The sequence below is a fragment of the Bos indicus genome, chromosome 10, assembly GCF_029378745.1.
Source record: "Bos indicus isolate NIAB-ARS_2022 breed Sahiwal x Tharparkar chromosome 10, NIAB-ARS_B.indTharparkar_mat_pri_1.0, whole genome shotgun sequence".
NCBI lineage: Eukaryota > Metazoa > Chordata > Mammalia > Artiodactyla > Bovidae > Bos > Bos indicus.
This window is the reverse complement of record NC_091769.1, coordinates 37,159,543-37,172,182: the sequence shown is the minus strand read 5'-3', so window position 1 is coordinate 37,172,182 and position 12,640 is coordinate 37,159,543. Positions and strand designations below refer to the sequence as shown.

The 12,640-nt window shown below is 56.7% G+C and overlaps 1 protein-coding gene across 1 annotated transcript in view; it reads left to right on the top strand.

The window, feature by feature from the left end:
- The window catches only part of SPTBN5 (spectrin beta, non-erythrocytic 5), a 53,466-nt gene that overhangs the window by 34,973 nt on the left and 5,853 nt on the right, over positions 1–12,640 (top strand). The window contains exons 38-57 of the mRNA XM_070797331.1: positions 267–416; positions 561–752; positions 948–1,043; positions 2,424–2,539; positions 2,624–2,738; positions 3,489–3,602; positions 3,798–3,919; positions 4,160–4,322; positions 4,558–4,746; positions 5,014–5,091; positions 5,357–5,529; positions 7,870–7,960; positions 8,097–8,243; positions 9,119–9,256; positions 9,329–9,591; positions 9,754–9,940; positions 10,162–10,374; positions 10,827–11,023; positions 11,144–11,348; positions 11,585–11,779. Of these exons, the coding sequence (XP_070653432.1) occupies positions 267–416; positions 561–752; positions 948–1,043; positions 2,424–2,539; positions 2,624–2,738; positions 3,489–3,602; positions 3,798–3,919; positions 4,160–4,322; positions 4,558–4,746; positions 5,014–5,091; positions 5,357–5,529; positions 7,870–7,960; positions 8,097–8,243; positions 9,119–9,256; positions 9,329–9,591; positions 9,754–9,940; positions 10,162–10,374; positions 10,827–11,023; positions 11,144–11,348; positions 11,585–11,779 (3,144 nt within the window). The remainder of the gene's footprint in view (positions 1–266; positions 417–560; positions 753–947; positions 1,044–2,423; positions 2,540–2,623; positions 2,739–3,488; positions 3,603–3,797; positions 3,920–4,159; positions 4,323–4,557; positions 4,747–5,013; positions 5,092–5,356; positions 5,530–7,869; positions 7,961–8,096; positions 8,244–9,118; positions 9,257–9,328; positions 9,592–9,753; positions 9,941–10,161; positions 10,375–10,826; positions 11,024–11,143; positions 11,349–11,584; positions 11,780–12,640) is intronic.

The window sequence follows — 12,640 nt, the reverse complement described above, 5'->3', positions numbered from 1 at the left end:
GATCAGTCCAGTGTCCCGGGGCCAGCGAGCCTCACCTCCAAAATGAGGTCCCACCCAAGGTCCCTGCCCAGCCCTTCCTGTGGCTGGGGGGCCAGCTGAGCTGGGGCTGTCTTCCTGGGCCCAGGCTGCTGGATCTTATTTACCAGGCACTGCCCAGCCCTCCCCTCGGGCCAGCAGTCCACTGCCTGGGCACAGCTGAGGGCAAGCGTGTGGGACATCTCTGTGGACCATCAGCATTGTGAGACTCACGTCCCCACCCCCACCAGGCCAAGGACTGGATCCAGGAGCAACTCCAGCAACTGAAGGAGCCAGTCCCTTCTGGGGACCTGAAAGCTAAGTTGAGACACCTGCAGAAACACCAGGCCTTTGAGGCTGAGGTCCAGGCCCATGAGGAAATCATAACCTCTGTTGTCAAGGTAACAGCCAGGCCCTCAGCCCCCACGCTGACCCACAGTGGGGATTCCAAGATGGCCAAGAGGAAAGGTCTGAGGCAAGGGGAGCCTGTGATGGAGAAAAAGCGGGAGGAAGAGTGACAACCAGCATCTCCCCTCTCTCCCCAGGAGGGCGAGGCTCTCCTAGCACATAGCCACCCTCTGGTGGGAGAGGTCTCCCAGAGGCTGCGGGAGCTGCAGGAGCACTGGGAGAAGTTGAGGCAGGCAGTGGCTCTCCGGGGCGAGGACCTGGAGGACAAGCGGAACATCCTGGAGTTCCTGCAGAGACTGGACACTGCAGAGGCCTGGATCCAGGAGATGGTGAGACCCTGCTGGGTAGGGACAGAGCTGGCAGTGGGGCTGTGGGGCTGGCAGATGGAGGAGGGAGCCCCGGCAGGAAGTTCCCCAAGTCACCGCCTGCCCCAGCACTGCCCCTAGCAGCTGGGTGCCTGGGAGCTAGGTGCCCCCAGGGCTGGGTGCTCAGAGTACAGCCTTCCCAACCCATGGCCCCCACAGGAGGTGATGGTGAATGTCAGCGACCTGGGCCAGGACCGCGAGCACTGCCAGCAGCTCCACAGGCAGCTCCGCAAGCTCCGAGGAGTCTGGGCCGGGGTAAGGTGCCCTGCATCAGGAAATAGTGACCCAGTGTGGGCTCTGGAGCCAGAGGCGGGTCCTCATGTCAGCTCAGTGCTTACTACCTGCGCTTGCTTAGACAGGCTCTCTCACCTTGCCAAGTCTTAGTTTCTTCATCTTTAAAGTGGGGATACTGCTTCCTTCATAGGTAAGAGAGCATATATGAATGGTGGTGGTTACAGGAATCTATACATATGATAAAACTGCCTAGAGCGATACTTTCCCACACATACACAGATGTGTGCGAGTAAAAACTGCTGAACTCTGAATAAAATCTGTAGTGTAGTTAATAGTTATACCAGTCAATGCCCTGGTTTTCATATTGCACTATAGTTATATAAGCTGTTACCATCAGGGGAAGCTGGGGGAGGGTACATGGGCCTTCATTATACACTGGTGCAATTTCCTGTGCACCTATGATTATTTCTCCCAAAAAATGTTTAAATGAATGCATGTATGGTTGGATGTAGTGGCTAATCAATACACTTCAGTGGCTCAGAACCCTCCTCATCAACCAACTCAACATCTCCTCCCCAACCCCCTCATACACACCACCAAAATCAGTTTCTCTCAGGTGGTGTAGAAATTAGCCAAGTGTATTCACAATCATGTATTAAGAGCCCAGACTTGCTAACCTCACCCCCTGAATGAAGTATATGACTTTGTAAAAGGCTGTAGTGCTTCAATATAAGAGCCTTTACCAGTAGGATTTCACAGCCGCTGCTGTTCCAGATGCTACAGTAGAAAGAGTGCTAGATAGACTTGAGCTGGGCTTGAGTCCTGGCTCCGCCATAAATTCACCATGTCGGTCTCTGAGCTCTGCTTTGGCTTCTGTGAGAGAACACCCCTTCCCTTCTCACCTCACATGAGACACCTCTTGGGAAGCACTTTGGAAATGTAGACCAATGCAAGGTGCTGTCCCTGGGGCAGGACACCTGCAGCCCTCCCATTGTCGAGGATCCTCTCCCTTTGTGGCCATGAGCTCCCCATAGTGGCATTCTCAGCCTGGTGGCTCCCAGGGACAGGGACACCCTAACCTAAGGAGACTGGTGCTCATTGTTTCATTCAGGCCCTTACTTGGCTTTTCTTATCCTGAGAAGATGCATTTTCACTTTAAAAGCTTATGCTCACCAATGCATGCCTGTCCTCCCAGTGAGCCTCCCCTGGGCTTCCTGCCCAAGAGTATCTCGCTCAGTGCACCAGGCATGGGATGGGATGACCACACAGAGGAAGCAGCTACCACCAAACAAGCTGTTCCTCATGCTCTCTCGGGCCCAAGCAGACCCTCCAAGTAGAGATTGCAGCACAAAGAAGGGGCTCAGCTGGTGCCACCAATGCCCACACCCTGTACCCCCACAGGACACGGTGGATGATGCCCGCATCAGAAGCATCAGTGACTTCTCACCACAGCTCAAGACTCAGGACACAGAGCAACTCAAGACCATCAGGCAGCGGCAGCAGCAGCTCAACAACAGGCCGGTCCCAGAGCAAGAAGCAGTGGGGCTGGGAGAGGGGGCTAAGGGTCCAACCCAGACTCAGCCTTACACCCTCTCCCTCAGGTGGAACAGTTTCCATGGCAACCTGCTCAGATACCAGCAGCAGCTCGAAGTGGCCCTGGAAATACACACGTTGTCCCAAAAGCTTGATGACATCACTCAGCAGGTCAGGAAGAAGGTAAGCAGTGGAGGAGCTGACGAAGCCAGGGGACCGTGCCTCCCACCCTTGGCCCACCTCTCCTCTTCAGCTGGGTACTTGGAGGCAGGTCCCACTAGGGGGCCATCAGTGGGTCTGCCAGGGGCTCTTAGAGTCAACTCTGGACCTAGAAGCCCCGATTTGCTTCTCGGAGGCTGGCCCCACCTGCCTCCTTTCTCCCATGAGTCCAGAGGCTGGAGCAACCCCTCCTCCCCATGTGTCCTCTGAAGTCCCTGAGCAAAGCCAGAACCCGCAGGAGGTTTGCTGGGCTATGTGTCAGCTGACCCATGGGCGCCTGGCCAAGACGCTGGCAGAGGCGGGAAAATTGTACACAGCCTGAGAAGCACTGTGTTAAAAAGGTGGTGCCCTGGTCTGGGCATGCAGAGAGATCTGTTCTTACTGCCCGTCTGGTTCCTACACAGCCAGGCTGGTCCGTCTCGGTTCCCTGTGAAGGAATGAGGGTCAAGTGAGAGTGCATGTGGAGGCTCCACACCATAGAGGTTCTTGCCGCTGGGAACCTCCAGACCCAAGTGCCTCCTGGGAACCTTCCTCCTTCACAGCAGGAAGGACACCTGGTCAGGGCCAGCGGCCTGCTCCAGCCCATGCCAGGCACTGAGAAGGGAATCAGGCTGGCCGCTTGCTTTCCACACAGAAACCCTGTAGCCAGCGACCCCTCTGCCACAAGGAAGGGGCTGGAGCAAAGGCCAATAGTAACACCCCCTTCCTCCCCAGGCCGCCCTGGTCCAGGCCCTGGACTGTGGGAAAGATCTGGACAATGTGCAGAGGCTGAAGCAGAAACACAAGGAGCTGGAGCAGGAAATGGGCCTCCTCCAGGCCCAGGTGGAGGTGTGCAGCTGGGGAGTCGGGGGAGGGCCCAGGCCCAGGGTACAGCATCCAAAGGACCTTGGGCACCATGGATGGGGGGGAGGGGTGAGCTGTCAGGACCTCAAGAGACAGCCAGGTCCTCTCAGATGCAGGCTGGGCTCCCCTGAGCACCCCCTGCCTCCTGGCCCCAGCCCCTGACCCTGGCTTCCTGCACAGCCTCTAGATCGTGAAGCAGGCCGAGTCTGCCAGAGAAGCCCTGAGGTGGCCCACGGCCTCAGCCACCAGCAGCAGGAGATGATGGACAGCTGGCGGCAGCTCCAGAGCAGGATCCAGAAGTGGTACAAACCTAGGGTCTCTTTCCCTCACCTCTTGCTGAGCCAGCCCCTGCAGCATCTCAATCCCCAGCCTTCCCCTAAGAGTCTTTCTCTGCCCTTAATAACAATCGGTATCACCAGCCTATTAATTCCCAACCCTCCGACCTTTTTTTGGCTGAAGCGTTTCAGGGACAGAAGCACTGGTGGGCACGGGGGCAAAAGGGCTGGGAGGCTCTGGGACTAGCTGATGGGTCCTGTGGGCAGGAAGGAGTCGCTGGACGCCTTGCAGCAAGCTCAGGAGCTGCAGGCAGTGCTTCGGGAACTGCTGGTCTGGGCCCAGAGGCTGCGAGCTCAGTTGGACTCCCGGAGAAGCCCCGGCAGCCTTGTGGAGGCCCAGCACATGTTGGAGGAACACCAGGAACTCAAAGTGAGCAGCCCAGACCCTGGGGCCTTTCCCGGATCTCATCTCCTCTCTGGCCTCCTCCCCCTTATTGTGACCACAATTTTGTCTTGGGTTCTTTCTGTGTCGGCTGCCTCTGCCTTTCCCCTCGTCCATCCTGCCCCCTCAGTTGTCTTCCCCACCTCTCCTCCTTCCCCTTGGCCCTCTTCCCTCCCACTCAGGGAGCCTCAGCCTCTGGGATCTGAGCCCAGTCCTCTTACAGGCTGAGCTGGATTCCCGAATGGACAGCATCAGCCTGGCCCAGCGCACAGGGCAGCAACTGCTTGCTGCGGGGCACCCATCCACCCCCAACATTCGCCAGGCCTTGGCTGATTTTAATCAGGAGCTGAACAGTCTGGAAGGGGCCTGGCATGAGCACCAGCTCCACCTGCATCAGGCCCTGGAACTACAGGTAGGCAGCCTCCATCCCACCCCCACCACTGGTGCGTGTACTAAACCCACTGCCCCTGGTCAAAGCCAAAGCCAGAGAGGCTGCTGTGCCAGGGGCCTTTCCCACCACCCACCACTCACCTCACCCACTGCAAACCTTGCCTGCTGTGACCCCTTCTGTTGAGCCAGGCCCCAGTCCTGGCTTCCCACTGGGCCACCCACAGAGTCAACCTACCTGCCGTGACTGGACCCTCTACTTACGTTCTCCTGCCTTTTCCTTTCTCGACAGCGGATTCTGAGCTCTGTGGAGCAGATGGAAAGTTGGCTCTCCAGCCTGGAAGCCTGCCCAGCCAGTGAGGGTCTGGGGGTAGGTGCCAGCAGGAGTGAGGGAGGGTTTGCCAGAGCAGCGTTAGGGATCAAACCGGCCACTGCTGCCTGAGATTTCCAGTCCAAGGGCAGCTCCCAGCCCTCAAGCCCTGGAAATTCTAACACTTGACCCCTCTCCCTCATACCTTTCCCGGTTGAGAATCTAAAGTCAGATATAGCCTGGAGGGACTGGGGGGATGTGTTTGATAGGAAAGCAGGTAGCTGGGGACTGGGAGGGCAGCCCTGTAGACAGTATCGCCTCCCAGGACTGCTTGGCCAACGTGGAGACCCTGCTGTGGAAGCACAGGGTGCGTGAGCAGGACCTGGAGGGTCAGGCGGAGAAGATGAGCGCGCTGGAAGCCGCCAGCCGCAGCCTGCTCCAGGGCGGACACCCCGAGGCCCAGGGCACGCTGAGTCGGTGCCAGGCCATGCTTCTGAGGTACCTCTGGCCCTGGCTGAAGAGGCTGTGGTTGGTGGGCTGGCACAGGCATCAGGCTCTTCCCCTGCCCTTCTCCCCTTAGCCTGGGCTCCCCCAGCCTTTCCCAAGGCCTGAATTCAGGTGCTGGGGCCCCATTGTCCCGACCCTGCAGTGTGTCAGCCTGTTATGGAATCAAACAGCACACGGTCCATCTGCTAAGATAAAGGTGACTTCTACAAAGAAGCACAGGCTTGAGAAACTGAGAGAGAGACAGCCTCACGAAGAGGCCACAGAGAGCGCAGCAGTGAGCCAGACACTGCTGAGGTTCTGTGCAGCCCGCTCACGGTGGGTCTTGGAACCCATTCCTTACTAGTCTCCTGTCTACAGTGAGGGGATAACAATACCGCCTCTCAGGGTTGTGCTCAGGATGGGGAAGGGACCCTTGATGTCCTGGCACACAGGCAGGTTGGCAGATTTCTTATGCCCGTGTAACTGAAGCCCACATGGCTATGAGGCTCCAATCTCTGCTTGTTTTCCTCATAAGAGCCTATATGGTTCAGTGGCCTGTCCAGCCCCTCAGACTTTAGACCAAGGCAGATATGGGAAATCTTGATCCCAGATCAGCAGGGGTCTCTATCCTTCCCAAAGAGCCCACTAGGGCCCACAGTGTTGTGGTTCCTGCGCTGGTGACCTCTCCCCTCCTCTCCCCTGCACATGGACCTCACCTGGGTACCCAAGGTCGTTGACTGACAGATGGAAAATATTGGTTTGCTGGTCTCTGTCAACACTCCCCGCCCAGTCTCCTTGGATGGTTCCTGGCAGGCCCACCTGCACCCCCCAGGGCAGGGCCACCCAAACCCCTCCCTTTAAGTCTTCCATATCCTCTAGGGGGCTGTTTTCATTCCACCAAGATTCTCTACATCTCTCCTATCCCCCTTACACCTTTTGGCAACCCCAGCAGGAAGAGACAAGTGTTCACACTCACACCAGCGTGGGGACTCTGCTGGTGGGAGGCATGTATGGACCCTGGTGGGGTGACTGGGGGTATTAGAACTTCATTTCCTATCTCTCTAATAGATCTCATTCCTAACTGCTATTTTTGTTCATATGGTAATGGACTTACTATATTGGCCCAGGGGTATACACATATATAAATCAGCATGTATATGTGTGTGCACACACACACACATATATGTATGCATACAAATACATACCAAAAAATTCTTACTAATAGCAGTATATGATCAAAAAGTGGTTTAGACACTGGATTAGTTTGTGAGGCTGCCATAACAAAATACCACAGACTAGAGGCCTAAACAACAGAAATTTGGTTATATTTCCAGAGGCCAAAAATCCAAGATTAAGATACTGGCAGCACTGGTTTCTCCTGAGGCCTCTCCTTGTCATCACACACTCTGTAAATGTCTGTGTCCTAATCTCTGCTTATAAGGACACCAGTCATATTGGTGTCATATACAAATAACCTTGTATAATTTAATTACTTCTTTAAAGGCCTTTCTTCAAAAACAGTCATATTCTGAGGTACTGGGGATTAGGACTTCAACATAGGAGTCTGGAGGACACGATTCAGCTCATAGCATTAATAAGGGGAAGTAGAGCGTGTCTCTAAATTTTAAACGAAATCCCAGAGTCAGGGTAAATTGATACACAAGAAAGGACAAGAAAGGCTGTCCTGGTATGGAAGTAACCTGAATGTCCATCAACAGATGAATGGATTGAGAAGGTGTGGTACATGTATATACAGTGGAATATTACTCGGCCATAAAAAGTAATAAAACTGGATGGACCTAGAGTCAGAGTGAAGTAAGTCAGAAAAAGAAACATTTCATGTATTAATGCATACTTATGAACCTATTTTCAGGGCAGGAATAGAGACACAGACATATAGAATGGCCTAGTGGACACGGGGAGGGAAGGGAAGGCTGGGACAAACTGAGAGAGTAGCGTTGACATATATACACCACCATGTGTAACGTAGAGAGCTAGTGGGAAGCTTCTGGAAAGCACAGGGAGCTCAGCTCAGTGCCCTGTGATGACCTAGTGGGCTGGGGTTGGGGAATGGGAAGGAAGCTCAAGAAGGAGGGGATATACGCATACACATGTATACATACATACATGTATACATACAACATTCACATACAGCAGAAACTAACACAACATTGTAAAGCTATTATCCTCCAATTTTTAAAAATCAGATTTTAAAAAATGGGGAAAAGGGCTGTCCTGAAATGGAAGGGCACACTTGTGCATGTGTGTGTGTATACGTGCACATACACACACATGTAGCAGCTCCGGGACCCAGCAAGCACACCCGAGGCCCCTGAGACCCTCGTTCTGCAGGAAAGAGGCACTCCTGGAGCGAGCCAGGACCCGTTGCTGCCAGCTGGAGGAGCTCAGGCAACTGCAGTCTTTCCTGCAGGACTCCTGTGAGGTGGGCCATGGCGGGGAGCAACTGTGATGAGGGGAAGGGCTTGCCCAGAGGAAAGCCACCCTTCTTCAGGACATCCCAGGGGTTAGAGAGGAGGAGAGCCCTAGGCAGCAGAGCCTCATCCTCCCTGTGTGCCCAGATGGCCGCCTGGCTGAGGGAGAAGAACCTGGTGGCCCTGGAAGAGGGCTGGTGGGACCCAGTGGACCTGCAGGCCCAGTTGCAGCAACAACAGCATCTCCAGGCGGAGCTGGACACCCGTGCACACCACCAACAGAGGCTGCAGATGGTGAGGCCCTGGGCACTGGGGACCGGCTACAGGCCAGAGAAGGAGCTGACCCCACAGAGCCCTGGCAGCTGGCCCTGAGTCACAGCTGGGGTGGCCGACCTTCGAGTGCATTGTATACAGATGCCATGCAAGGCACCAACGGATAGTGGCTTCCCTGGGGCACCCCCTCTCCAAAAATATTGCCTTTTCAAGAATTTTAAGGACTGCGTTTTGGCATGATAGTTTTTAAAACTCTTGGAAAGATGTCAGAGGACGGAGAGTCAGGGCACAGCCAGCTGTCCTTTGGGTGTAGGAGTCAAAGCATGCTGCTGCTGCTAAGTAGCTTCAGTCGTGTCCAACTCTGTGCGACCCCAGAGACAGCAGCCCACCAGGCTCCCCTGTCCCTGGGATTCTCCAGGCAAGAACACTGGAGTGGGCTGCCATTTCCTTCTCCAATGCATGAAAGTGAAAAGTGAAAGTCAGTCGTGTCTGACTCCTAGCCACCCCATGGACTGCAGCCTACCAGGCTCCATGGGATTTTCCAGGCAAGAGTACTGGAGTGGGTTGTCATTGCCTTCTCCGAGTCAAAGCATAGCACCTTTTAAATTTACCCTCTTCCACCTACAAAGGGCACGACCTGGTCCCAGATTGCCTCCCTCTGATATTAAGTGCCCTGCCAAGTATGTGAAATGTTTGATCCCATTTAAACAAAATACCCATTATTATCACCATTATATGGATAAGGAAAATGAGCTCAGAGAGGTTAAGAATTTGCCTGAGATCACACAGCTAGCACGCAGACTCTGAAACGGTGGGACTGGTAGCTGAAGGCAACCCCAGAGCCCTGAGACCAGCAGTCCTGAGTCCACGAGGTATGTTCTATGTTGTGGCTGTAGGAGGGGCAGAGGCTGCTACAGGATGGCCACTTGGCCTCAGAGACCATCCAGGAGCGGCTGCAGGAGCTGAGAAAGCTCTGGGAGGAGCTGCAGGCCCAGAGCCAGAGGAGGGCAGCCAAGCTACAGGAGGCCCGTGAGGTGAGGCTGTGTGGTGGAGTGGGCTGGGTACAGCTCTTGGCCTCTCCTCTTCACACTCGCATTCTGCCCCAGGCCCTGCGTCTGCGACGGAGCATGGAGGAACTGGAGAGCTGGCTGGAGCCTGTGGAGCTCAAGCTGAGAGTCCCCATCGGGGGCCAGGACCAGCCTGGGCTGGATGAGCTCCTGGGGGATCAGGGGGAGCTGGAGGCAGCAGTGGACAGGCAGGTCGGGCGGGCACAGGCCCTGCTGGGCCAAGCCCAGGCCCAGGCCTGTGTCCAGGAAGGTCACTGCCTGGCCCGAGACGTGGAAGAGCAGGCCCAGCGGCTGCTTCAGAGGTAACACCCACCCCTCCTCCCTGTCCCCCAGCCCAGCTCCTCAGGGCCTGCCCAGCCCATGGCGAGGGACAGAGTGAGTGAGTGATGTGCAGGTCACAGTCTGGCCCCAGATCCTGACAACCGGGGTCCCACCTGCCGCTGGCCCGCCCTCCACCGCTGCAGGTTCGAGAGCCTGCGGGCGCCCCTGCAGGAGCGCAGGACAGCCCTGGAGGCCCGGAGCCTGCTGCTGCAGTTCTTCAGGGACGCAGACGAGGAGATGGCCTGGGTGCAGGAGAAGCTGCTCCTGGTGGCCGCCCGGGACTGTGGCCAGAGCCCAAGTGCCCTGCGGCGCCTGCAGGAGAAGCACCAGGTGTGGGCCTAGAGGGACAGGGACTGTGCCCACAGTCACCTCTGGTTCTGGGAGCTTCTGCCTCCGGGAGGTTCTGGGGGTCCTAGGATTCTTTGTTGGTCAGGAGGCAGGGTTCTGTCTGGGGGAATCTGTGGGGTCCCACTGGGCTTTGGACATAACTCCCAGGTCCCCCAAGGAGCACCCAGGAGCATGTCCCATGCCATCTTCCTCTGACTCCACAGAGCCTGGAGAGTGAGATGAGCAGCCACGAGGCTCTAACCCGGGCGGTGGTGGGCACAGGGCGCAAGCTGGTACAGGCTGGGCACTTTGCTGCCCGCGATGTGGCTGCCCGAGTGCAGCAGCTGGAGGACGCCATGGGCCGCCTGCGGGCAGAGGCTGCACAGAGGCGTCGGCGGCTACAGCAGGCTCAGGAAGCCCAGTACTTCCTGACGGAGGTAAGGGATGCTGCAGGGCACGAGAGGGTGGGCATGAGGGCACCCAGAGTGTAGGCAGGCCTGGAAGGTCACCCCCAGGTGGGGCTCCAGGCTCTCTGTGCATTTTCTGTCGCCTCCACTAAGAGGTCTTCCTTCAGCATGTTTCCCAGAAAATGAGCCCACTGGCTTTGGTTTGGTTTGGTTTTGCTATTTTGTCTAAACCAGCGATTCTCAATCAAGGCTCTACATCTGTATCACCTGGAACTTGGAAACAGTGCTGACACTCAGCTCCATTCCAGACCAAATCAGAATCTTACGGGGGGGGGAGAGAGGCAGAGCGAGTTGTTCAAGCTCTCTGATGGTTCTGATCAGCCAGGCTGGGAACCACTCACTGCTCTAATTCTTGAGGCCATGAACTCAAAGATGTGAGTCCTGGAGGGCACCGCCTAGGGAAAACTGTGCTGTCACCCCAGCTCCTGGAGGCAGAATCCTGGCTGGAAGAACGGGGCTGTGGCCTGGACATCGAGGATATGGGTCAGAGTGCCGAGGCCACGCAGGCTTTCCTACGGCAGCTGGAGGCCACCAGGAGGGACCTGGAGGGATTTACCACGCGCATTGAGAGGCTGCAGCAGACAGCAGCCCTCCTTGAGAGTGGGCAGAACCCAGAAAGGTGCGCTGGAGCCAGGCCCAGGAGGGAGGAGCAGGGAGGAGCAGGGAGGAGCAGGGAGGGACCCCCCCCAAGGAGGTGTGAGGCCTAAGAGCTCCAGGGGGCTTGTCCTTCCTGCTGCAGCCCCAAGGTGCTTGCCCAGATGCATGCGGTGAGGGACGCCCACTCAGGGCTGCTGCAGAGAGTGGAGAGTAGGGGGCAAGGCCTGAAGGAGCAGCTGCAGCTCCACCAGCTGGAGCGGGAAGCCCTGCTCCTGGATGCCTGGCTGGCCAGCAAAGTGGCCACTGCCGAGTCCCAGGACTACGGGCAGGACCTAGAGGCTGTCAAGGTGAGTCACTCCTGAGCGAACCTGGAGGAGAGGAGATTGAGTGGCTTGCAAGGGCAGAGTGGGGTTGGGAGGCACATGGGAAGTGAGGGGTCTCTGGGCTCTGGGAGGATGCCCGGCAGTTCTAAGGGCAGGGCCAAGGGATATCAGAAGTGGCGGATACTGCCAAGCTCTTTGCCAGCTTTGAGGGCTGCTGGACACCACCTCCAGACTGACCTCCCTGGTCCTGTACCCTGCAGCTGCTGGAAGAGAAGTTCGATGCTTTCAGGAAGGATGTCCAGAGCCTGGGGCAGGCTAGGGTGCAGGCCCTGAGGGAGCGGGCAGGCTCCCTGGAACGAGCAGCACCCAGGTGCTCTCCTCAGATTCAAGCACAGAGGAGTCGCATTGAGGCCTCTTGGGAGAGGCTGGATCAGGCAGTGAAAGCCCGCACACAGGTAGGTGCCCCTGGGCCTGGTCGGGGCAGACAAGGGGCAGGGACATCTGTGCCTTCTTCCTGGGCCAGGCAGCCACCCCAGGTGTGTGTGTGCATGTCTATCTGTGTGTGGAGGGAGGTGGCTGCCTGTAACTCTGTGTGTGTGTGCACGCCTCTAACTCCTAGTGCCAAGCAGATCAAGTCTCAGTCTTCCACCTTCAGCCCTCTCTGAGTTTCTCCACTGATTTGGTTCTTCCTGGTATAGTTCACACCTCCAAGGAGAAACAGGAAGCCTGTCTGGCCAGCTCTTGACCCCCTCTAAGCTCCCTCTAAGCGCAGACTTCAGGTTTATTAAGACACAGACTAACTGGGCAAGATTTCGCCACCACTTCCCTCTCCTCATCTAGACGTTCTGAGCGGATTCGGGCGCCAAGGAAATCTCAGCGCTCCTCCATAGCCTTCGCTCTCAGGCACAGCTGGCGGTTTCTAGGCAGGCAGCCCGGGTCCCCGAGGCCCTGACAGAGCCCGCATCCTGGCGATGCTGTCACTCAGGGTCCTGGCTGGGCAGACTCCTAAGGCAACCCTCTTCATCTCAGCCAGGTCCCCCAAACCACCCTCCTCCCCACCGTGGGCTCATTTCCACCTGATTCCTAGTCCCCTGTCCTCCAACCTGGCTCATGAACTGGGCACTGAAGACCCTGTTCCCACAGAACGCCCCCAGGGCCCTACCCCATCATCAGTAACATTATGCGCTCATTGATCAGGGGCCATATTGGGACATTTTCTGTGCCCGGTGGTCATGAATGCATCACCAAGCCCCATGGACCTCCTTGTTTAAAAAGTGGCCCAGGAGGCCACATCTCCAGGGAGAGAGGACCCTGCC